General features: G+C 39.4%; 1 protein-coding gene across 1 annotated transcript in view; it reads right to left on the bottom strand.

Annotated features, from left to right (window-relative positions):
* Positions 1–24405, bottom strand: part of LOC118281110 (cytoplasmic aconitate hydratase-like) — a 47850-nt gene that overhangs the window by 16630 nt on the left and 6815 nt on the right. Inside the window, exons 3-10 of the mRNA XM_050700677.1 lie at positions 23929–24095; positions 22471–22616; positions 21382–21514; positions 18397–18523; positions 17453–17583; positions 16400–16571; positions 14721–14821; positions 14467–14583 (exon numbers count right to left, since the gene is read on the bottom strand). Of these exons, the coding sequence (XP_050556634.1) occupies positions 14467–14583; positions 14721–14821; positions 16400–16571; positions 17453–17583; positions 18397–18523; positions 21382–21514; positions 22471–22616; positions 23929–24095 (1094 nt within the window). The remainder of the gene's footprint in view (positions 1–14466; positions 14584–14720; positions 14822–16399; positions 16572–17452; positions 17584–18396; positions 18524–21381; positions 21515–22470; positions 22617–23928; positions 24096–24405) is intronic.

The following is a 24405-nucleotide window of genomic DNA, read 5'->3' as shown; positions in this document are numbered from 1 at the left end:
ACCCACTCCCTGGCCTGAGAAGTCATTGGATGATTTTTTGATGAACCGTCGCATTTATGAGTAAGGCAGTGAAAATTGATATAGCGTAAAGATGTGACAAACAGACATACAAATTCACTGTCGCATTTATAATAATAATGAGTCAGATCAAGGAAAATTATAATATAATATACTAATATGCTGAATAAGACATTTTTGGATTCGAATAAAAACATACGTTTCATATACTCTTATAACAGTTTATATAAATCGATTACTTTTTAAGACATTACAAGTTGAAATTATCGTGTTTTGTTTTTTTTTTTATGTAGAAAAAATATTGTTTTTAAATGTTTATTTAAGTGAAGAAATTCAGTTTTGGAAAACAGTGCGAGGTGTTTAAATGCATATGGGTAAGTCATAGTAAAGATTTAAATTTGAATCTGTTTCTTAGTTGAGCTTTTTTTGAGGGGAGAAAATCATCCAATGACTTCTGACGCGTTCTCTTACTGATTGAACACCACTCTACTCCTGCTTTTCGAGCCGGGGCCCCGGTAACTAGGTTATTACAGGCAGCGGGTAGGCATAACTTTATCTCCCGTGTCGTGGGTGCGTTTACAAACATACAATTCCCAGACACCCAGAGCTGAAACAACAATTTGTGGACCACACAAAGAGTTGCTTCGTGTGGAGATCGAACACGTTTTTTAAGGGGGAAATGATTCAATGACTTCTCCCGCCTTGGGCGAAGCGAGAGGGAGTGTCAGACTCTTACTAACTAAAACCACCCCGTTCCTACTCCTGCTTTTCGAACCGGAGCCCCGGTAATCCGCTAGATTGTCCGCAGCGAGCGGGTAGCATAACCTTTTTTTTTAAATACATTTCCTCACACTAGGATTTTCTCCAATGTCTTGGATATGTTGACAAACATACAAGTTCACATACACTGCACGGTTGGTGGGGTGGCTGGGCAACTGGCTGCCAAGCAACGTGTAGCGGGTTCGATTCCCGCACGGAGCAACTGTTTGTGTGATCCACAAATTGTTGTTTCAGGTCTGGGTGTGTCACGATAGGTACAGGAGAAAATTTCAGTGTGGGGCAACGTTTAAAAAAAATACATGCAGGTCAAACAAAGAACCTTCTTTTTTCTTGAAGTCGGTTAAAAATAGACTCGTTTATTTACAAATAGATATTGGAAACCGCAAAATAAATATCGTTATTAAAATCTAATTAAATAACTATTAAAAACCGATATGATTGATAAAGTTTCTTTAATGAAACAAGAATATAGTATGATATTATTTATAACGGTTATAGGGTTTTTTTATGGTATAAGCTGGTAAACGAGCAGACGGATCATCTGATGGTAAGCAATCGCCGCCACCCAACTAGAGTATATAATTATGAGTAGCATGGGCGAAGTCACCATAATCCATTCATCATCATCATCAGCCGTAAAGTGACCATATACCTCTCACACGGAGCTACAAACTTCTCATACGGAGAAGGTAAGAGCATTAATCACCACGTTTGCTCAATGCGGGTTGGTAATTTCAAACTTATAATTAGAAATTATAAGCCCAGGTTTCCTCACGATGTTTTCCTTCACCCTTTTGTCAGTGGTGTCTTTTATGGTATAAGTCGGTAAATGAGCAGACGGATCACCTGATGTTAAGGTGTCACCGCTACATATGGATACCCGAAACACCAGAGGCTTTAAAAGCGCGTTGCTGAACTTATGGGGGTTAGGAATTTAAGGGTTGTTATTCGGGAATCCTGAATTGGGAAGATTGAGAAGGGGGAATTGGGCCTCCGGTAACCTCACTCACACAACGAAACACAACGCAAGCGTTATTCCACGTCGGTTTTCTGCTCGGCCGTGGTATCACTCCGGTCGAGCCGGCCGATTCGTGCCGAAGCATGGCTCTCCCACACTTTTAAGGAATAAACGGATAAACGAGCAGACGGATCACCTGATGGTAAGCAATCGCCGCCGTCCAACTAGAGTATATAACTATGAGAAGCATGCGCGAAGTCACCATAAACCATTCATCATCATCATCAACAGCCGTAAAGTGAGAGGCCTATCCTCTCACACGGAGCTACAAACTTCTCACACGGAGAAGGTAAGAGCATTAATCACCACGCTTGCTCAATGCGGGTTGGCGATTTCAAACTTATGATTAGAAATTATAAGCGCAGGTTTCCTCACGATGTTTTCATTCACCGTTTGTCAGTGGTGTCTTTTTTACGGTGTAAGCCGGTAAACTAACAGATAGATAACCTGATGTTAAGCAATCGCCGCTACCTATGGTCACCCGAAACAACAGAGGCGTTACAAGTGCGTTGCTGAACTTATGGGGGTTAGGATTTTAAGGGCTGTTGTTCGGGAATCCTGAATCGTGAAGATTGGGAAGGGGGGAATTGGGCCTCCGGTAACCTCACTCACACAACGTTGTTTCACATCGGTTTTCTGCTCGGCCGTGGTATCACTCCGGTCGAGCCGGCCTAGCAGTGCCGAAGCATGGCGAGCCCACACTTAACGTATTTTCAAACATTCTGTACATAATATAATGAGACAGCCATTAGCTTCCAAGATAACTAATATGGAATCTTTATATATAATCCCAAATTATATTATATATCTATTAGTATATAAGGTGTTCTAAAAGTATCTGCCGCGGGTTTAATGGGAGGCAGTGTTGTGTTTGATTCATTCATTCGCTGTTTTACCGCACAGTCCACAGAAATATGATCCTGCTCTACATAAGAGGGTTTGCCATAATCTCCGCAGGCAGGCGGGTTGAAGATCGCAGTGTAAAAGGTTCAGGTTTATCAGAGAGCGCTGCTGCCTACACTTAGTTACTGTTGTGTACAGACTTTTAGTCAGTCAGTCAGTCAGTCAGGGAGAAGTTTTTATTTAAAATTACCTATTCATATTATTTGGTGATTTAGCTTATGATGTTATATTTGTATATATCATAAAGCTATTTCACTAAATGGTATGGGCAGGTATATACAGCGAAGGAAGAGAATGGAGGTTGGTAAGAAAACAGTTTTGTTTTTTATGTTATAAGTCGGTAAACGAGCAGACGGATCACCTGATGGTAAGTAATCGCCGCCGCCCATGGACACCCGCAACACCAGTGTAGTGTCTTTTTATGGAGTAGGGGCAAAACGAGCAGTCGGATCACCAGATGACAAACGATCAACACCACCCATGGACACCCGCAACACCAAAGGAATCACAGGTGCGTTGCCAGCTTTTTAAAAAGGAGTACGCTCTTGAAGGTTTGAAGGTCGTATCGGTTCGGAAATACCGCCGAAGACAGCTCATTCCACAGTTTTGCTGTGCGAGGCAGAAAGTTTCGCGAGAAGCGCACAGTTGTGGCCTGCCAACCATCTATATGATGGGGATGGAAGTGCTGTCGTGTAGGTCGATGGCGAAAAGAAGCGACAGGTATCAAACACTCACATAGGACCCACTTAGTTTGAAATTAAATTTCCGTGGTGCTTGGCGACTGGGCTTCTCCCAGTTGTGCAGTCTCTTTGTGCCTTAAGGCTTAAGTCATTCTATCTCCTGCATTAAATTCACCGAGGGAAGTGGAAACTATCGTTTTCTTTTTCTTCTCCTCTAATAACATCTTCTGATTTATTTTGTTGCGGGATCCAAGACAGTCATTCATGTCCCTGGGACGTTGGACTTCAGTGTTCCGGTGTTTGCATGGTTGTATCTACTGTAGATCCTGGTGCACAGGAGTTGCAGCGGTATGGGAGGTTGTCGTCTATTTCTTTTGGAGATAAGACGTGGCTTTTTTCATGTGAATATTATGTTATAATCCTAGCTACTTCCGCGCGGTTTCACCCGCTCTGCTCGGTTCCTATTGATCGTAGCGTGATGTTTTATAGCCTATAACCTTCCTCGATAAACGCGCTATCCAACACAAAAAGAATTATTGAAATCGGACCAGTAGTTCCGGAGATTAGTACGTTCAAACAAACTTAGCTTTATAATATTAGTATCGATAGATATCATTATGATAATGAAAGTATTTTTGAGATGAACAATAATCAATTGTATAATTAACTAATTGAACTCTTTTGAGTCATTAACTAATGGGAACTATCAAAATCAAGTATTTACTTTTTGTAAAATATCACATGTGCAAATAAATAAATATTATTTATTTTGTTTTATTTACCTTTTCTTATATTATATTAAGCGTAGGAGAGCCATGTTTAGGCACTAATGGGCCGGCTCGACCGGAGTGATACCACGGCCGAGCAGAAAACCGATGTGAAATTACGCTTTTTTTGTTTGAGGGGGGAAAATCATCCAATGATTTCTCGCGCCTTGGGCGAGGCGAGAGGGAGTGTCAGACTCTTACTGACTAAAACCACCCCTTTCCTACTTTCTCTCCTCCGCTTTTTGAGCCGGAGCCCTGGTCACCCGCTAGGTAGTCCGCAGCTCTGGGTGAAACAACGCTTACGTTGTGTGAGTGAGGTTACCGGAGGCCCAATTACTCCCTTCCCAATCGCCCTGATCTCCAACAATCCTCCAATTCCTAATCAAACCATCACCCCTACAAAAAGCCGTCAACGCACTTGTAACGCCTCTGGTGTTTCAAGTGTCCATGGGCGGCGGCGATTGCTCACCATCAGGTGATCCGTCTGCTCGTTTACCGGCTTATACCATAAAAACACCACGTCAAACATAGAACCTCCCTCCTTTTTCGAAGTCGGTTAAAAATAGGTGATTAGCAGAAATAACATATTTAATTATCATTTTTATAATTACAATATTAGGCCCACTCATTAGACAAATTACAGTAAACGAGTATTTAAGTTACGAAATAATTTAGTATAAATACGATAATATAACAATTTCGAATCAGTATTGAAACGTTTGCTTTACAATAAACAGCAGTGTAAAGAGCTACTCTACCCTTCACGAGTAAGTGACTACATATTAGACAGAGACCGTGCAGCAGCGCTCTCTGATAAACCTGAACCTTTTACACTGCGATCTCCAACTTGCTTTTACAAATAGATAATTTATTTGGTGACATCAAAAAGGTATGTAATTTAGTATTTTTTTTTTAATGTTTTAATGATAATATATTGTTGTCTTGTCGTGGTGTCCCGAAGGTTTAAGACGCCCGCTTCTCATGCATGAGAGTGAGGCTTCGAAACCTACCAACGGCAAGTACCAATGTGACTTTTTCCGAGTTATATGTAGGTACTTTCTAAGATTATTTAGACACCACTGACAAACGGTGAAGGAAAACATCGTGAGGAAACCTGGGCTTGTAATTTCTGATTATAAGTTTGAACCCGCATTGAGTAAGCGTGGTGATTAATGCCCGACTCTCCGTGCGAGAAGAGGCCTTTGGTTAACAGTGGACACTTATAAGCTGTTGATGTGATGTTAATAGAATAAAAAGTGTCAATCAGTAGCAATTGTCACTCACTCAGTAGACATGTTATCAGTCTGTCACTGGGTGTAGTGATAATCGTTACTGATGAACTGTACGACATGAAACACGCTACTGCTTTTCTTTTATGGTATAAGCCGGTAAACGAGCATACGTATCACCTGATGGTTAGCAATTGCCGCCGCCCGTGGACACTTGAAACACCAGGGGCGTTACAAGTGCAGTGCCTTTTGGGGTTAGGAATTTAAGGGTTGTTGGAGAATCGGGAATTGGGAAGATTGGGAAACAGGTAATTGGGTCTTCGGTAACCTCACTCCCACAACGCAAGCGTTGTTTCACGTCGGTTTTCTGCCCGGCCGTAGTATCACTCCATTAAAAGTTTGTGATAATTTGTATTATTTTGTGTGTGTTATAAGTATCAGGTGTCACTCAGTAGCGATTGTCACTCACTCAGTAGACATGTTTACAGTCTGTCACTGGGTGTTGTGATAATCGTTACTGGTGACCACTGGTAAACATTGATCACTGGTAAACATTTGTGTTGGTTTTGTGAACAAATTTTAAGATATTTGCAGCTGTTGTCACTCAGTAGCTATTGTCATTCGCCCAGTAGACAGTGTGTCATTGTGTCACTGGGTGTGTGATAATAGATACTGATGACTACCGTACAACGTTTGTGATTTCTTTAGAACGAGCAAGCGAGGTGATCGTGTCTGGCGGGCTTTCTACCAGATTTTTTGTTCGGATGTTTATTCGCATGTACACTTCATAATGCCCGGAGCTGCGGACTACGTAGCGGGTTTACCGGGGCTCCGGTTCGAAAAGCAGGAGTAGGCACGGGGTGGTTTTTAGTCAGTAAGAGTCTGACACTCCCTCTCACCTCGCCCAAGGCGGGAGAAGACATTGGATGATATTCCCCATAAAAAAAGCTTCACACGTGCTATGTATGGTTTATGACGTCATCCGTTGTATGTTCATCGATCGTCTATGTGCTACTTCTGTCATCTGACACCTGTTCCGTGTTACCACAATTAATTTCGTTATTTTATGAGTACGGCGTGGAAAAAGACGAGGATTGAGTCACGACTCACATCAACTCACATGTGCCACTTTGTAGTCGTTGTCACTCACTCAGTAGACAAGTTTGCAGTCTGTCACTGGGTGGTTTGATAACCGCAACTGGTGGTCACTAAGATGCGACCTTCAAACCTTCAAGAAAAGAGCATACTCTTTTTAAAAGTCCGGCTACGCCCCTGTGACTCCTCTGGTGTTGCGGGTGTCTATGGGCGACGCTGATCGCTTACCATCAGGTGACTCGTTTGTCGTTTGCGACCTATTCTATAAAAAAACTAATCATCAGTAACTATTATGTCAATCGGTACTTAATCCTCGTCCTTGACGCCCCTACTTAGTTATGTCACTCAGTAGTGATTGTCACTCACTCAGTAGACATGTTATCAGTCTGTCACTGGGTGTTGTGATAATCGTTACTGGTGGTCATTCATCATCAGTCGCTGTGTCAATCGGTACTTAATCATTTGTGTGTCACTCAGTAGCCGTTGTCATTCGCTCAGTAGACAGTGTGTCATTGTGTCACTGGGTGTGTGATAATAGATACTGATGAATATCGTACATCAACAGTAACTAGAGGCATTACGTGCCCTAATGTGCACCTCTGCCTACCGCTTCAGGGATAAAAGGCGTGACGATACATACATATGTTAATACTACTGTCAATCGGTACTTAATCGTTTGTAGGACTCGTTTTAGGTGTCACTCAGTAGCTGTTGTCAGTCACTCAGTAGACAATATGTCATTGTGTCACTGGGTAATTTGATAACAGACTGATGACTATTATGCCACGTGATTTCTTTTTACTATTAACGTTATTTTGTGAGTAATGTGTGTAAAGATCGAAGATTTTGAGGCCACACTCATTTGTGTCATTCAGTAGTGATTGTCACTCACTCAGTAGACATGTTTACAGTCTGTCACTGGGTGTTGTGATAATCGCTACTGGTGGTCATTTATCATCAGTAATCATTTCTATTGTTTTTGAGTCAAATTATGAAGCGTTGGAGGCTCTGGAGTTGTGTCACTCAGTAGCCATTGTCACTCACTCAGTAGACAAGTTATTACAGTCTGTCACTGGGTGTAGTGATAATCGCGACTGATGATCTGTATGCGGTGGGATATGTGACTTCTTATCATCAATTTGTGTTATTTTGTGTGTCCTATCATCAGCAGGTACCACTCAGTAGTGATTGTCACTCACTCAGTAGACATGTTTACAGTCTGTCACTGGGTGTTGTGATAATCGTCACTAGTGTTCATTCATCATCAGTAATCATTTGTGTTATTTCCTAATCAAATTGTGTAACATTTTAAGTTTTTCAATCGCAACTCATTTGTGTCACTCAGTAGTGATTGTCACTCACTCAGTAGACAAGTTTGTAGTCTGTCACTGGGTGTAGTGATAATCGTTACTAGTGCCCTCTAGTAACCAGAATCATTTGTGTTATATCTGTTAGATTACGGAGTATTTCTTAATAAACAACAGTTGATATATCTAAAAAGAACGTTTTATTATAATAAAGATATACATAGCAAGAATGACACAGTTACAATGACAACCAAAAACAATCATGACACCTAGTTAAATTTTCAGGAACAAATATTAAAACTAAACTCATTTGTGTTACTCAACACTCCCCCTAAAATTTAACTACAATAAAAAATAAATCTCCCACTGAAACTCACATATCAAACAGTGGGAAAAGAAAACAAAATCTGATCTCTTAAATAGATAAAAGATTGAGTTGGTAATGCTTTAGTCAATATGTCAGCTAATTGACTATTACTAGGAATATAATTTATCTTAATTACACCAACCTCAACCTTTTCTCTTATAAAATTAAACTTTATATCTATGTGCTTAGTTTTCTTGTGATAAACAGGATTATTGATCAGCTTGATCGCACTCTGGTTATCAACATACAACGGCACAGATATAATATTTTCACCTAAGTCTAACAATAATTGTTTTAACCACAATATCTCCTTTGCAGCCTCACATGCAGCTACAAATTCTGCTTCTGTCGTGGAGAGAGCAGTAGTCTTTTGTTTCTGGCTACACCACGTTATTGGTCCCCCATTCAAAAAGAAAATGTAACCCGTAGTAGACTTACGCGTATCAATATCGCCTGCAAAATCTGAATCTGAATAGCCAGTAAGATCACTACTTCCTCCATAAGTTATACATAAGTCCTTGGTATTTATTAGGTATCTAATAACACGTTTAAGTGCATTTACATGTTGCTGACTTGGATTGTTTACATATCTGCTCAAAACATTTACAGCAAAAGAAATGTCAGGCCTTGAAACAGAACTCAAAAATAATAAGGAGCCTATAGCTTCCCTGTATGGAAAATTAACAATATCTTCATCAACTTTCTTTGAAATAACAACATTTACATCTGCCGGGGTATTGACAGGATTTGAATTACTCATACAAAACTTCTTAATTATTTGTTCTATGTAATCCCTTTGACAAATATAGATACCATTATTTACTCTCTCTATTTCCATTCCCACAAAATATTTCAATTTTAGTTCCCTTATTTTAAATTCTTGTTTCAAATCTTCCATAATTATTTTAATCATTGAGGAACTGGAAGAAACTAAAAGTACATCATCAACATAAATTATTAGAATTACTTTTACCCCATTGAAAATACCTACATAAACACAACAGTCAGCCTGAGATTGCACAAAACCATACTTAATCAAAAATTCAGTGAATCTTCTATTCCAACAACGCGATGCCTGTTTCAGACCATACAATGATTTATTAAGTTTTAAAATACAATCATTTTTAAATGTAATTCCTTCTGGTACTTCTATAAAAATATCCTCATCTAAGTACCCATTCAAAAAAGCAGTTTTTACATCAAATTGTTGAATTTCTAATTTATATTTAGCTGCAATAGAAAGAACAATTCTTATAGAGTCGTATCTCGTTGTTGGAGAGAATATTTCTTGATAATCTATACCTTTAATTTGATTAAAACCTCGTGCGCATAAACGAGCTTTGAACCTTCTTACCTGATCATTTTCTCCCTTTTTAATTGCAAAAACCCACTTTGTAGTAAGTGTATGTTGACCAGACCTCTCGACTGGAGTCCAAGTATTATTTTCTTCATGCGCAAGCAGTTCTTCATCAATAGCTTTCAACCATTCATTTCTTTGTGGACTCTTCATTGCTTCAGCGTATGTCTGAGGCAGTGACAGTTCAACAAGATTTGCTTCAAATCTTCTATTAATTCTAGGTCTCAAATTTATATTCCTTGCAATTAATTCATCATCTAATTCTTGAGACGGTTTATATGTAGGGTCACTACTACTACTACAACTCAACATGCTATTGTCATTCTCTGATGATGATATTTCTAAATGAGTATTCTCTAGATTGTTTTCTTGCATTTGGTTTTCTTGTTCAAATGTCTTCTCTTCATCATCAATATATATTTGTGTAATATTTTTCCGTATCTCTGGAACATTATGTTCTTCAAAAATAACATTTCTAGATATTTTAATCTTCTTGGTTTCTGGATTGAACATCCTATAATTGTTGTTATCATACCCAACTAGTATCATTTTCTCACTCTTCTTATCAAGTTTTGTTCTTAGTTGATCAGGAATATGAACATATCCAATGCTTCCAAATACCTTCACATGGCCTACATGAGGTTTGATGCCATTCCATAGTTCATATGGTGTTTTCTTAGGAGTCTGGCTGGAAGAAGTTCTGTTTAATAAATAAACTGCACAATTCACAGCCTCTGCCCATAATTCCAGTGACACATCTCTTGCATACAACATGGAACGTGCACTCTCTACAATGGTACGGTTCTCTCTTTCAGCACGCCCATTTTGTTCAGGTGTATAAGGTGCAGTACACTCATGAACTATACCTTCTTTGCTAAGATACTCTTTGAAGAATTTATTTACATACTCTCTTCCGTTATCAGTATGCAATATTTTGATACTATGCATGTATTTATTTTTGATAATAGCATTGTAATTCTTGAATATATCAATCACATCACTTTTATGCTTTATAAAATATACATGCCTGAAGCTTGTTGCAGCATCCTTGAACAATACAAAGTATCTTGCACCTTGAACAGATGTATGACTCATTGGACCACAGACATCACTATATATAAGGTCACCTGGCTGTAGTTCTCCTCTTACAGATTTGTGAAATCGAAATCTGCACTGCTTTCCATAGGCACATGCTTCGCAGACAAAATCAGCTTTATCATTGTTGTCAAAATTCAAGCCTTCTACTGTATTTTCAGCACTCATATTCCTGATATTTTGTATGTTAATATGTCCCAATCTTTCGTGCCAAATTTTCATGTTACTTTTATCATTTTGTACCAAGTTACATGTATCTGAGATTACAGCTTTTATTTTTAATTCATATAGATTATTTTCAGTCATTGTTGCATACAATACTAACTTATTATCTTTGTAAATGAATGCATTGGAGTCTTTCTTAACAATGGTGTATGATTTTCGCATAATCACACCCTCTGAGAATAGATTTCGTCGCAAATTCGGAACATACAATACATCATGTAGTTCACTAGTCTCCCACTGTCCATTGACATATCTCTTTATTAAAACCTTGCCTATGCCAGCTACTTCCACTGACTGCTTGTTTCCTAATGTCAATGATTTCTGATTGCATTCAAATAATTCTGCAAAGAACTCCTTTCTGTAGGTCATATGTGCGGAGGCACCACTATCTAAAATCCAAACATTCTGTTCAGCTTCATGTAAACTTGCTTCTACATTGAACGCTAACATATTTGCACCTTCTTGTTGAGGTTTTCTGTTCTTGGATTTCTTTGGATAACGACATTCTCGAGAAAAATGTCCTCGTTTTCCACAATTATAACATTCAAACCTATGTTTAGTGTTATTATTCTGATTCGAACTACAAGCATTTTTATTTGGCTCACTTTGCTTAGGGCTATTCTTCCAACTTTTGTTGGCCATAAGGAGAGCAGTTTCTTGCTCTTCTTCACATTGCAAACTAGCTTCTTCATCTAACAATCGTGCAGTGAGATTGATAAGATTCTGTTGTTTTGGATCCAATGACATCCATGCTTGACGAAGTGATCTGTACTTCTGTGGCAGTGTTCCAATTATTTTTGTAATCACAGCCATTTCACTGACATTTTCACCACTTTCTTTCAACTGCTTGGCTAACGATTCTACTTTCGAAATATGTTGAGCTACGCTGTCAGTCGGTGACATTTTGTACTGATAAAATTTTTCATGGATAATCATTTTACATAACTCACTCTTTTGTTCATATATTGATTCTAGTTTCGTCATAATTTCCTGAGCTGTTTCACAATTTTCCACCAGAGTAATTTGCTTGAGTTCCATCGAAGATGTAATGATGAACATCGCCATGCCATCGTTCTTTGTCCATTCAACACTATTTTCAGACGGTTTGGGCACTGAAATATCAATCCCTTTTGCTTTCAGGGCACATTTTATCTGAAACTTCCATTGTCTGAAGTTATTTCCGTCGAATTTATCCATGTTCATAGATCGCGTGGACTCCATTTTGAGATTATTTCTCAATACGATTGTAACTTTTTCTTTGCTATTTTCTTTTAGATATCAATTACAGAACCTCCTGGGCCCATAACCTGTTAGATTACGGAGTATTTCTTAATAAACAACAGTATTTATATCTAAAAAGAACGTTTTATTATAATAAAGATATACATAGCAAGAATGACACAGTTACAATGACAACCAAAAACAATCATGACACCTAGTTAAATTTTCAGGAACAAATATTAAAACTAAACTCATTTGTGTTACTCAACAATATCTATACTAATATTATAAAGCTGAAGAGTTTGTTTGTTTGAACGCGCTAATCTCCGGAACTACTGGTCCGAATTGAATAATTCTTTTTGTGTTGGATAGTGCATTTATCGAGGAAGACTATAGGCTATAAAACATCACGCTATGACCAATAGGAGCCGAGCAGAGCGGGTGAAACCGCGCGGAAGTAGCTAGTTGTAAATAAGTTGTGTGACAGTCACTCAGTAGTGGTTGTCACTCACTCAGTAGACATGTTATCAGTCTGTCACTGGGTGTTGTGATAATAGATATTGGTGACTATAAGTGCAACGTGAGCGACTATTTGCAATCAATCGTATTATTTTGAGAATTTTAATCCACGACTTAGTTGTGTCACTCAGTCAGTAGACACATTATCAGTCTGTCACTGGGTGTTGTGATAATCGCTACTGGTGTTATTCATCATCAGTATAATCATTTATGTTGTTTACGAATCAATTTATAAGACTTCGAAGGCTTTCGATCATCTACTCAGTTGTGTCACTTAGTAGTAGCTGTCACTCACTCAGTAGACATGTTATCAGTCTGTCACTGGGTGTAGTGATAATCGTTACTGGTGAACTCTACGACTTCTAACAACTACCCAACAATAAATTTTTAACATTATTGATTATTTTATGTGTTAATTATTATATCATCGGCTTACTCACGTAACTGTTTGACGAGAAACTCGACTAGTTTCAAGCCATGCTAGAGACTCATATTCATGAGCAGCATTCCGCGACAGACGACGCGGCGACTGTCGCTGCTACTGACACGAAACTAGTCGAGTTCCTCGTCAAACAGTTACGTGAGTAAGCCGATAACATAATAATTTATTTAGTATGTCTCTCTCTCTTATAATAAAATTATGCTATTATTATTTATTTCAGTGAATCATCAACAGTTGTGTACTCAGTAGCGGCTGTCACTCACTCAGTAGACATGTTATCAGTCTGTCACTGGGTGTTGTGATAGACACTACTGGTAATCAGTAATCATCAGTGCCTCAACATTATCATCATCATCATTTTCAAAATTATCAGCCTTCAGTGTAATTCAGTTGTTACTCACTCAGTAGACAGTGTGTATAGTTTGTCACTGGGTATGTAATAACATACATACACTGATGTCCTCATCAAACCACGAAGATTTCGACAATATAATAAAAAATGCAGTACTTTGGTACGAAAACGTGTTCTTATCTATATATTAATACGTGATGCAAAAACTTTGCGGAGCATAAAATTTGGTACACTTATAATTTATGTGTAGGAGAAGTGCAGAACGCTAATATTTTTTCAAAAATAATGCTTATAAAGTACATTAAATCAATAAATAAAACATTACACACACTATCATGCATAGTATCTGATCGTATTTGACAAAACGTCAAAATTGACAGACATTGCGATGATATTCTCACGTCTTATATAAAAAGAGTTTTATAAAAGAGTTTGTTTGAGTTTGAGTTAAATAAAAATTATCCTTGAACGTATGTTAAGTGGTACTTATTGTAAATTAAATCGTATATGGTCGAATTTCGGCCACTAGGCGACCACTAGTAAGTGATAAATAGGCTAAATTCCTACTAGTCAAATTCAATACTTTTTTCGAAACGTCAAAAACGATATTTTCTATGAAATTTGTATGAATATAGTCTATTATGACGTCATTAGCGTCAAATAGCGTCCAATAGCAGACTTATTTCTAGAAATGTAGCTAAAAAAAATTAAAAAATTTAGTAGTTCATCAAGTTTATGAGTGAGAGTGTGAGTGATTTTAAAATATTTATTTTATTAATATGTAGTAATAATTTATTTTTTCACCCAGTCATCATCCCTATTCTTGTCTGCCGGAGGTTGTACGCGGGGATCGTGCGGTCCATGGCCCTCTACGGCGCCCCAGTGTGGGCGCCGAACCTGATGCGGCGGCCAACTCGGACGCTGCTCACGTCCCAGAGGGTCATGGCCATCCGAGTGATCCGTGGATATCGCACGATCTCCGGAGAGGCGGCGAACCTCCTTGCCGGATTACTGCCGCGGGATTTAGAGGCGAAGGTCGCGCGCGTCTTCAGCATCTCAAACCACTACAACTCCTGTAAGCCAGGACTTACCTTGTTGGTTAAGCAGTCCTGGAAGTCTTTCTTCATGACAGAGACGGACACTCTGTCTTGAGGACGCTTCGGGCCGCTCACAGATGTCACTACTGTCGACAGATCCAGCTCTACCACCTGGAAACATAAGTTAATTCACGTTTTAACTTCACATTAATATTCAAACTGCCTGATAAAATTAGATGTAGTACTCAGCCTTAACGGGTTAGAAGTCCCACCCCTATCACATTGTATATATCTCCTACGCCACATACCTCAGAGAAGATGGGATCCTGGTCCGGATTGTTGTAGTCTCGGAACTGCTTGGTGGCGCGCAGGTACGCCTCGATGATCGCTATCTTCTCCTGAGAGCGGTCTGGAAATTGATGGGTGGGCGTTTTACGTACTGGCCAATGATTACTTCATACATCATGAGTCTTACTTACTCTTATGGACTCTTATTTCATTTTATTTTATTATACATTTTCGGAAAACTTACAGCTAACAACTTAAGATAATTAAAAAAACAATAACTAGGTAAATGATGGCCAATTACAAGCTTTCACAAATACTAAAAAACAATATACAAGTAATCATAATACTAAAAATAAATCTAACGTATCATACAGAGTGTGGTGAATTCACACAGGCTAAACTTTATCAAAGTACTTCTTGCATAGTGCCACTTTAATCTTTATAACGCTAGTACAGTTATTGACACTTACTGACTCTAATGGACTCTTAAACTCTTACTGACTCTTATAGACTCTTATAGACTCTTACTGACTCTTATAGACTCTTACTGACTCTTATAGACTCTTACTGACTCTTATACACTCTTACTGACTCTTATACACTCTTACTGACTCTTATAGACTCTTACTGACTCTTATACACTCTTACTGACTCTTATAGACTCTTACTGACTCTTATAGACTCTTACTGACTCTTATAGACTCTTATAGACTCTTACTGACTCTTATAGACTCTTACTGACTCTTATACACTCTTACTGACTCTTATCGACTCTTACTGACTCTTATAGACTCTTACTGACTCTTATAGACTCTTACTGACTCTTATATACTCTTACTGACTCTTATACACTCTTACTGACTCTTATACACTCTTACTGACTCTTATACACTCTTACTGACTCTTATACACTCTTACTGACTCTTATACACTCTTACTGACTCTTATACACTCTTACTGACTCTTACTGACTCTCATAAACTCTTTCTGACACTTATACACTCTTACTGACCCTTACTGACTCTTACTGACTCTTACTGACTGCATTAGACTCTTATAGTCTCTTACCGACTCTAAAGAACTCTTAAAAAAACTCTTTCCAACTCACTAGTCTGACACAGGTACTGCAGCGACCGCTCGTCGACGGGGAAGTGCGCGACCGTGGCACCGAACTCGGGACACATGTTCGCTACCGTCGCGCGGTCCGCTATGCTCAGCGACTCTTGTGTACTCTTATACATTCTTACTGACTCTTATACACTCTTATAGACTCTTACTGACTCTTATAGACTCTCACTGACTCTAAATGACTCTTACCGATTGTTATTGACATTTATGGACTCTTAATGACTCTTCTTATTAACTCTTAGTGACTCTTTCTGACTCTTATGGACTCTTACTGACTCTTACTGACTCTAAAGAACTCTTAACAAAAAAAAGTCCAACTCACTAGTCTGACACAGGTACTGTAGCGACCGCTCGTCGACGGGGAAGTGCGCGACCGTGGCACCGAACTCGGGACACATGTTCGCTACCGTCGCGCGGTCCGCTATGCTCAGCGACTCTTGTGTACTCTTATACATTCTTACTGACTCTTATGGACTCTTACTGACTCTTATACACTCTTACTGACTCTTATAGACTCTTATAGACTATTTCTGTCTCTTATAGACTCTTAAGAAATCTCTTTCCAACTCACTAGTCTGACACAGGTACTGCAGCGACCGCTCGTCGACGGGGAAGTGCGCGACCGTGGCACCGAACTCGGGACACATGTTCGCTACCGTCGCGCGGTCCGCTATGCTTAGTGCTGAGACGCCCGGACCGAAGAACTCTACGAACTTGCCGACTACGCCTAAGGAGCGGAGGTGCTGGGGACAAGTAAGCAATTGTTAAGCATACTATATTAATTATAATGTTATCGGCTTACTCACGTAACTGTTTGACGAGGAACTCGACTAGTTTCAAGCCATGCTAGAATTAAATTCACCGAGGCTAGTGGAAACTATCGTTTTCTTTTTCTTTCTCCTCTAATAACATCTTCTGATTTATTTCGTTGCGGGATCCAAGACAGTCATTCATGTCCCTGGGACGTTGGACTTCAGTGTTCCGGTGTTTGCATGGTTGTATCTACTGTAGATCCTGGTGCACAGGAGTTGCAGCGGTATGGGAGGTAGTGCCAGGCTTGTCCCAAAAGCCAAGCTAGAGGAATATATTCATGAGCAGCACCGTCTCACGAAACGCAACGCACAAAATGTCACGCCTTTTATCACCGAAGGGGTAGGCAGAAGTGCACATTACGACATGTAATACCGCTATACAATATACACCCACTTTTCACTTATCGTGTTATAAGTCCCAAGTAATAGTGTTGAGCCAATTGTCATATACTGGACACAATTCCAGACGCCGTGCTACTACTGAAAAAATTTCGAAAAATCGAAAAAAGCCCAGTAATTCTTTGCCTGACCCGGGAATCGAACCTGAGACCCCGTGCCTAGCAGTCGCTTGCAACCACTCGATCAACGAGGCAGAGATAGGTGAAATATATTCAAATACACTAATTGTGGGCTCGTCAAATTAAATTCGCATAATTTTAATTCGTCAAAGAACAAGAGTTACAGATATGGCTCTCAAAATATGCAGTCTGAAGTGGCAATGGGCAGACCACGTCGCTCGGATGACGGCGATTGCTTACCATCAGGTGATCCATCTGCTCGTTTACCGGCTTATACCATAAAAAAAAACTTACCTTAGTTATAGTAAGCACCAGATCGGTGGAGGTGGCTAGCGGGTTCAATTCCCCGACGAGTTTGTACCCAACCACTTTAGGCAGCAACATACTGATAGCCTGTCCCAACATTACAGCTTCCGCTTCGATTCCTGACAAGGACAAAATTGATAAAATAAATTATTGGATTCATCGGACTCAAACTTTTACTTACACTTGATACCTGATATTCTACGTTTCTTTTTTTAGCGGGGTAAAATCATTCAGTGACTTCTCCCACCTTGGGCGAGGTGAATGGGGAGGGAGTGTCAGACTCTTACTGACTAAAAACCACCCCGTTCCTACTCCTGCTTTTCGAGCCGGAACCGGAGCCACCGCGTCAACCGTGCAGTCTTAACCCACGCTTTTTATCCTACGAAAACGCGGGCGAAACCACCGGCTGAAGCTAGTTTAGACAACAGAGAGTAAAGTTCCCTAAGTAAAGCAGTATCCTCCGACCAGGCGGTGATCGTGTCTGGCAGCTTTCTGCCCAACTGTAGTTCGTTGGGATTGTCTATCCATGTTTATTCGCATGTACACTTCACATGTGCGATGTATGGTTTATGACGTCATCCGTTCAAAATCAAAGTCAAAATTATTTATTTCAAATAGACCAGGAAGGCACTTTTGAACGTCAAAGCAAATATAATAATATTAATAACGTCTGTCTGTCGGTCAGTCCTCTAGTTGCTCTATTTGTTCGTTCCAAAGCGTAGATTCCTATGGAGAAGAACGAGTAAGAAACTCCATAAGTTACTCTTTTTCAATCAGATTCACAATACAATACTTGGTTACATTGTTTCGTTGGTTCAACTATGTGAGAACAATGTAAAACTAATATTCAGTCAAAGTGATATAAAAAGAAAATAACCTTGAGGACAACAAAATCAATGCATTATTCATATCACAGGTAGATGAGTACTTACCACCAACGCCCCATCCGACGACTCCGAGCCCATTGATCATGGTGGTATGACTGTCGGTGCCCACCACGGAGTCGGGGTGAAGCAGGTCCTTGCTGAACACCACGCGAGCCAGGTATTCCAGGTTCACCTGAAAAAATAAATGAAATGATATTTATTTCTGTAAATAGGTTATAAAATAACACTTTTACACGTCAATATTTCAAATAGCTAGATGAGGCCGGCATTTCCTATCCGACTACTCTGAAAAGAAATGCCGAAACAAACTCAGACGTCAAAAAATTAATATTAAGTCTTTGACTGCCAATATAAAACCGTTGAAGACAAATCCTCCGCTAACGTCGGTCACCGGTGACCACCACGGCGTTCAATGTTTTAAGGTGTTTTTTATAGTATAGGGCGGCAAACGATCAGACGGACCACCTGATGGTAAGCAATCAGCACTGCAAAATGTTGTAATGTAACGTCACGCCTTTTTATCCCCGAAGTGGTAGGCAGAGGTGCACATTACGGCACGTATTGCCACTATACAATGTACACCTACTTTTCACCATTTGTGTTATAAGTCCCATGTAATAGGGGGTGAGCCTATTGCCATATACCGGGCACAATTCCAAACTTCGTGCTAATACTATATGTAATGATTTGACTGCACGGTTGGCGCGGTGGCTGGGCATGAAGCCGTTATTAGAAGCTAGTAATATATAAAGCTGCAGTTTTAGTTAGGCCACAAACTAATTTCCGGAAATATTAGAACTTGAGACGGGATATTTACCAGTTTTGTCCATTTCTATGAATTTTCGATATGTCGGCACTGTTGCAAGCGCCATGATCATCGGAATATCAGAAACTCATATACATAAATAAACATGGTAAATATCCCGTCTTAAGTTTTAATATTAGTGTTAGTGACTATGTCAGTTTAAAACTTAAAATTTCCGGAACGCTATGGGTTATAAAACACCCTCATCCCGAAACATGGAAGCATCACCTCCCCCACGTTTCAACATTCAGTAGAGTAGAATTTTCAACGCTTATAAAACTCAGCGGTCTCGCGACCACGAGTTTATTCCAAAAATTTATTTAACAGATAAAAAATTACTATATAGACAAATCTATAAAACCTAGAATATCTGAAACAATGAAAATGTATCTTTCACCGTACACCCTAACCAAACGCGTGTAACGAAACCATAGCGCGATTCAGGAAATGTACGGAATTGTACAACGCCATCTATCGAGCATAGAGACAACTTTTGTAACACGTGTCAGCTTTTGTTTAAAGACATATTTCTTTAAAGCCAACCGGAATTTAGAAAATTACTCAGTTTTTTTTTTGGTTATAAGTTTTAATATGCTAATTTTAAGCATTTTAATATGCTAATTTATAATGCTAGTTTCGGTCTAGTCAAATTGAAAACATTTATCGAAACGTCTAAAACTATATTTTCTATGAAATAACGTCTTGTATATAATATATAAATAATTAAGACACAATAGAAAATACACTGTGTCTCGCATGGATCCACGTTTCGGCACAGGACGAGTTAAAACGTTATGACGTTATAAATTTTTTACATCACATAGCATTCTAATTTCTAGAAAATCTTTATGAAACATCCTCATCCCGCAACATGGAAGCGCTACCTCCTCCACGTTTCAACATTCAGTAGAATTTTCAATGTTTTATAAAACTCAGCGGTCTCGCGACCACGAGTTTATTCCAAAAAATTTATTTAACAGATAAAAAATTACTATATAGACAAATCTATAAAACCTAGAATATCTGTAACATTGAAAATGTATCTTTCACCGTACACCCTAACCAAACGCGTGTAACGAAACCATAGCGCGATTCAGGAAATGTACGGAATTGTACAACGCCATCTATCGAGCATAGAGACAACTTTTGTAACACGTGTCAGCTTTTTGTTTTAATGCGTTTTTCTTTGAAATTTGTCGTCTGATTTGGGTATTTCTTTTTCGTATTAAATTTACTAGACTAGTTTTCTATTAGTCAAAATCGAATAATTTTATAGAAACGCCAAAAACTATATTTTTATGAATAGAATGAAAATTATTTTTTAACGATGAAAAGTCGAAATAATTTATTTTTTATTGAGGTAACTACACAAACTGGTAATTGCTGAGGAATAGCAGTGGTTTACATTTTACTTTCAAAAATATTTTTGGATTCGGGAAATGTACAGAATCGTACAACGCCATCTATCGAGCTTAGAGACAACTTTCGTAACACGTGTCAGTTTTTGTTTAAAGACATATTTCTTTGAAACTTGTCGTCGGAATTTAGTAACTCTTTTTTGGATTTAATGGACTAGTTTCCTATTAGTCAAATTAAATACTTTTATCGATATTTTCTATGAATTTTGTATGAAACACTGCGGTTATGTGACGTCATCAGATTTTTACGTCAAATAGCAGACTTGTTTGTAGAAAAATTGCTATAAAAAATCATAAATAAAGTAGATCATCAAATCTATGAATGAGAGTGTGTATTTTTGAATATTTTATTGTATTGAAAAGTTGTATTAATTTATTTTCTACCCAGTCATCATCCCTGCTGCTGAGGAATAGCTGAGGTTTACATTTTCCTTTCAAAAATATTTTTATTACAGCATTGTACAACGAACGATTTTGACTGAGGAAACTACTCAATTGAGTAATTTTTGAGGAATAGCTGTGTACATTTTACTTTCAAAAGTATTTTTGGATTTAGGAAAAGTACGGAATCGTACAACGCTTCTCATAATTTAAGTTGTAAGTCCCATGTAATAGGGGGTGAGCCTATTGCCATATACTGGACATAATTCCAGACGCCGTGCTACTACTGAGAAATTTTCGAAATACCGAAAAAAGCCCAGTAATACTTTGCCCGAGACCCCTTGCCCGGCAGTCGCACTTGCAACCACTCGACCAACAGGGCAGTCTAAATATAAAGGCACAAATAAAAATATATGCTCCAAATACCTGGTGCACAATACCGGAGCCGGGGGGCACGATCAGCATGTTGTCGAAGGCCTGCGCCCCCCACTTGAGGAACTGGAACCGCTCCTTGTTCCTCTCAAACTCCAACTCTTGGTTCTTGTTCAGGGCATCAGGGCTGGAATGGGGAAACCATATCTATACTAATATTATAAAGCTGAAGAGTTTGTTTGTTTATTTGAACGCGCTTATCTCCGGAACTACTTGTCCGATTTAATTCTTTTTGTTTAATAGAACAATTATCGAGGAAGGCTATAGGCTATAAAACATCACGCTATGACCAATAGGAGCCAAGCAGAGCGGGTGAAACCGCGCGGAAGTAGCTAGTGTATTATAATTTGTTACGCAATTACGTCAAAACCGCTGAAGAGATCGGGATGAAATTTGGAACAGGAGTAGATTATGGTCTGGAATAATACCCATGATACATTTTGGAACGCGGGCGAAGCCGCTGAAAGAAGCTAGTTGTAAAAAAAGAGCAAGCCTTTGTGTGATCCACGAATTGTTGTTTCGGGTCTAGGTGTGATGTTTGTAAGCGCACCCACGACACAGGAGAAATACCTGATATAGGTAACGGTGGTGACAACTGCTACATACTCCAAAACTAGCATAAGAGCAGAAAGATCATTTCTCACGATTTCTTTAATGCGACTAGCCCACCACAACCTCCCATACCGCTGCAACTCTTGTGCACCAGGATCTACAGTAGATACAATCATGAAAACACCGGAACACTGAAGTCCAACGTCCCAGGGACATGAATGACTGTCTTGGATCCCGCAACGAAATAAATCAGTAGATATTATTAGAGGAGAAGAAAAAGAAAACGATAGTTTTTACTTCTCTTGGTAAATTTAATGCAGGAGACTTAAGCCAAAAGGCAAAAAAGAGACTGCCATGATACCCATAGCTTAGCACTAGTGAAAACGGACTCAGCTAAGCTATAGTTTTTTTTATGGAAATATGCGTACTATGGATGACTTCCCTACTAACAATACATCGCATACTCAATCTGTGCATCTTCCTCGCACAGCTACATAGCTTAGTATCAGTGAAGTTCTCAAGAATACATACCTCCTAGCAAAATCGACTTGCACAGAGTGATCAATGACCAGATCAGCTGGACATATGGGGTTGATCTTCTGGGGGTCTCCACCGAGATCCTTCACAGCATCACGCATGGCTGCGAAGTCTACTACTGCTGGGACACCCGTCAGGTCCTGGAAAAAAAAGTAGTTTATACTATAAATCTGTACAAGTCATTTTAGGGAGCCGCTGTATACAGAGGGTCTACTCTAATTCAACGAAAAATGAAATTTCGTCTAAAACTTTGCAAATCTCGTACTACAGTTCCATTTATTGCGAACTTTCGTGAAAAAAATTGAGACCAATTAAATGAAGATAAAAATATGGGTTTTGATATGAAATTAAAAATAAAACGTTATTTTAAGTAATTTCATTAATAAATCAATAAAACATATGGCCGAAGATTAAACGAAACTTCGCTTTCGAGAACCAGAATAGTTCTACAGGTCGCTTCCAACCAGCCTATATAGGGTGACTGGTAATTAGTGAACGATATTTAAACACGTGATTGTACCCATGATTACAAACAACTTTCCCGAAGAAACTTTTCTTATATACTCATTAGTTTTATTTTTATCACAATATCTTTTGACTCAAGGATATTATGACATTGTCATCATTACTTATAACTACAGCCGTTATCCAATAGATGGCAGCACTCATGAACAATAGCAATCCTCCACAAATATGACACATGCATAGTGAAAGAAAACATCGTGAGGAAACCTAGACTTATAATTTCTAATTATAAGTTTGAAATCGCCAACCCGCATTGAGCAAACGTGGTGATTAATACTCAAACCTTCTTCGTGTGAGAAGAGACCTTTGGTCAGCAGTGGCCACTTATAGGCTGATGATTTGATTTGATTTCAGCCATGATCGTCCCACTGCAGGGCAAAGGCCTCCCTACCCTCCTTCCACTCCTCTCTGTTTAAAGCTTTTTGCGGCCAATCCTTGTCATAGCTGTTGAGTTCGTCCCGCCATCTCCTTTTGGGCCTGCCGCGACGTCTGTGGACGTTGAGCGGGCTCCACTCAGTAGTGAGTTTTGCCCACCGCTCGTCCGACATGCGGCAGACGTGCTTCACTTCAAGCTTTTTTTTTATGAGACATGCCGTAATCGAGCAGACGTATTACCTGATGGTAAGCAATCGCCGCCGCCCATGGACACTTGAAACACCAGAGGCTTTACAAGTGCGTTACCGGCTTTTTGGGAGTTAGGAATTTAAGGGTTGTTGTTCGGAAATGGGGATGGGGAAGATTGGGAAGGGAGGAATTGGGCCTCCGGTAACCTCACTCACACAACGAAACACGTTGTTTCACGTCGGTTTTCTGTGAGGCCGTGGTATTATTCCGGTCGAGCCGGCCCATTCGTGCCGAAGCATGGCTCTCCCACACTTAAAGCTGCACTTCTTATAGGCTGATGATGATGAATAATAACAAACATACCTGCAGAATGACCCTGGCGGGTTTGAAGGCGATCTCGACGCCCCCCTCAACGGCCTGGTTGGTCTCCCAATCCAGGACGTTCTGGACATCCTTCTGCAGCACTTGGAAACCATCGCAGTTCCTCACACAGGACTCCAGGAGTACCCTCACGGAGTAGGGAAGACGGTCTGGAAGGAAAATGGCATTTAAAGGCATTTATCATATTGCGGTCAAGTGGTCGCAAGTGCAACTGTCGAACGAGGTGTCTCGAGTTCGATTCCCGGGTTGGGCAGAGTATTGCTGGGGTAATTTCGGTTTTTCGAAAATTTCTCAATAGTAGCACGCAGTCTGAAATTGTGTCCAGTATATGGCAATAGGCTCATCCCCTATTACATGGGACTCATTACGTGCCGTAATGTGCACCTCTGCTTACCCCTTCGGGGACAAAAAGGCGTGACATCGCATAGCGTATTGTGTATTTTCGGGCATGAATGAAAT

The sequence above is a fragment of the Spodoptera frugiperda genome, chromosome 19 (assembly GCF_023101765.2).
Source record: "Spodoptera frugiperda isolate SF20-4 chromosome 19, AGI-APGP_CSIRO_Sfru_2.0, whole genome shotgun sequence".
Lineage (NCBI taxonomy): Eukaryota > Metazoa > Arthropoda > Insecta > Lepidoptera > Noctuidae > Spodoptera > Spodoptera frugiperda.
This window is presented reverse-complemented; position numbering and strand designations above follow the sequence as displayed.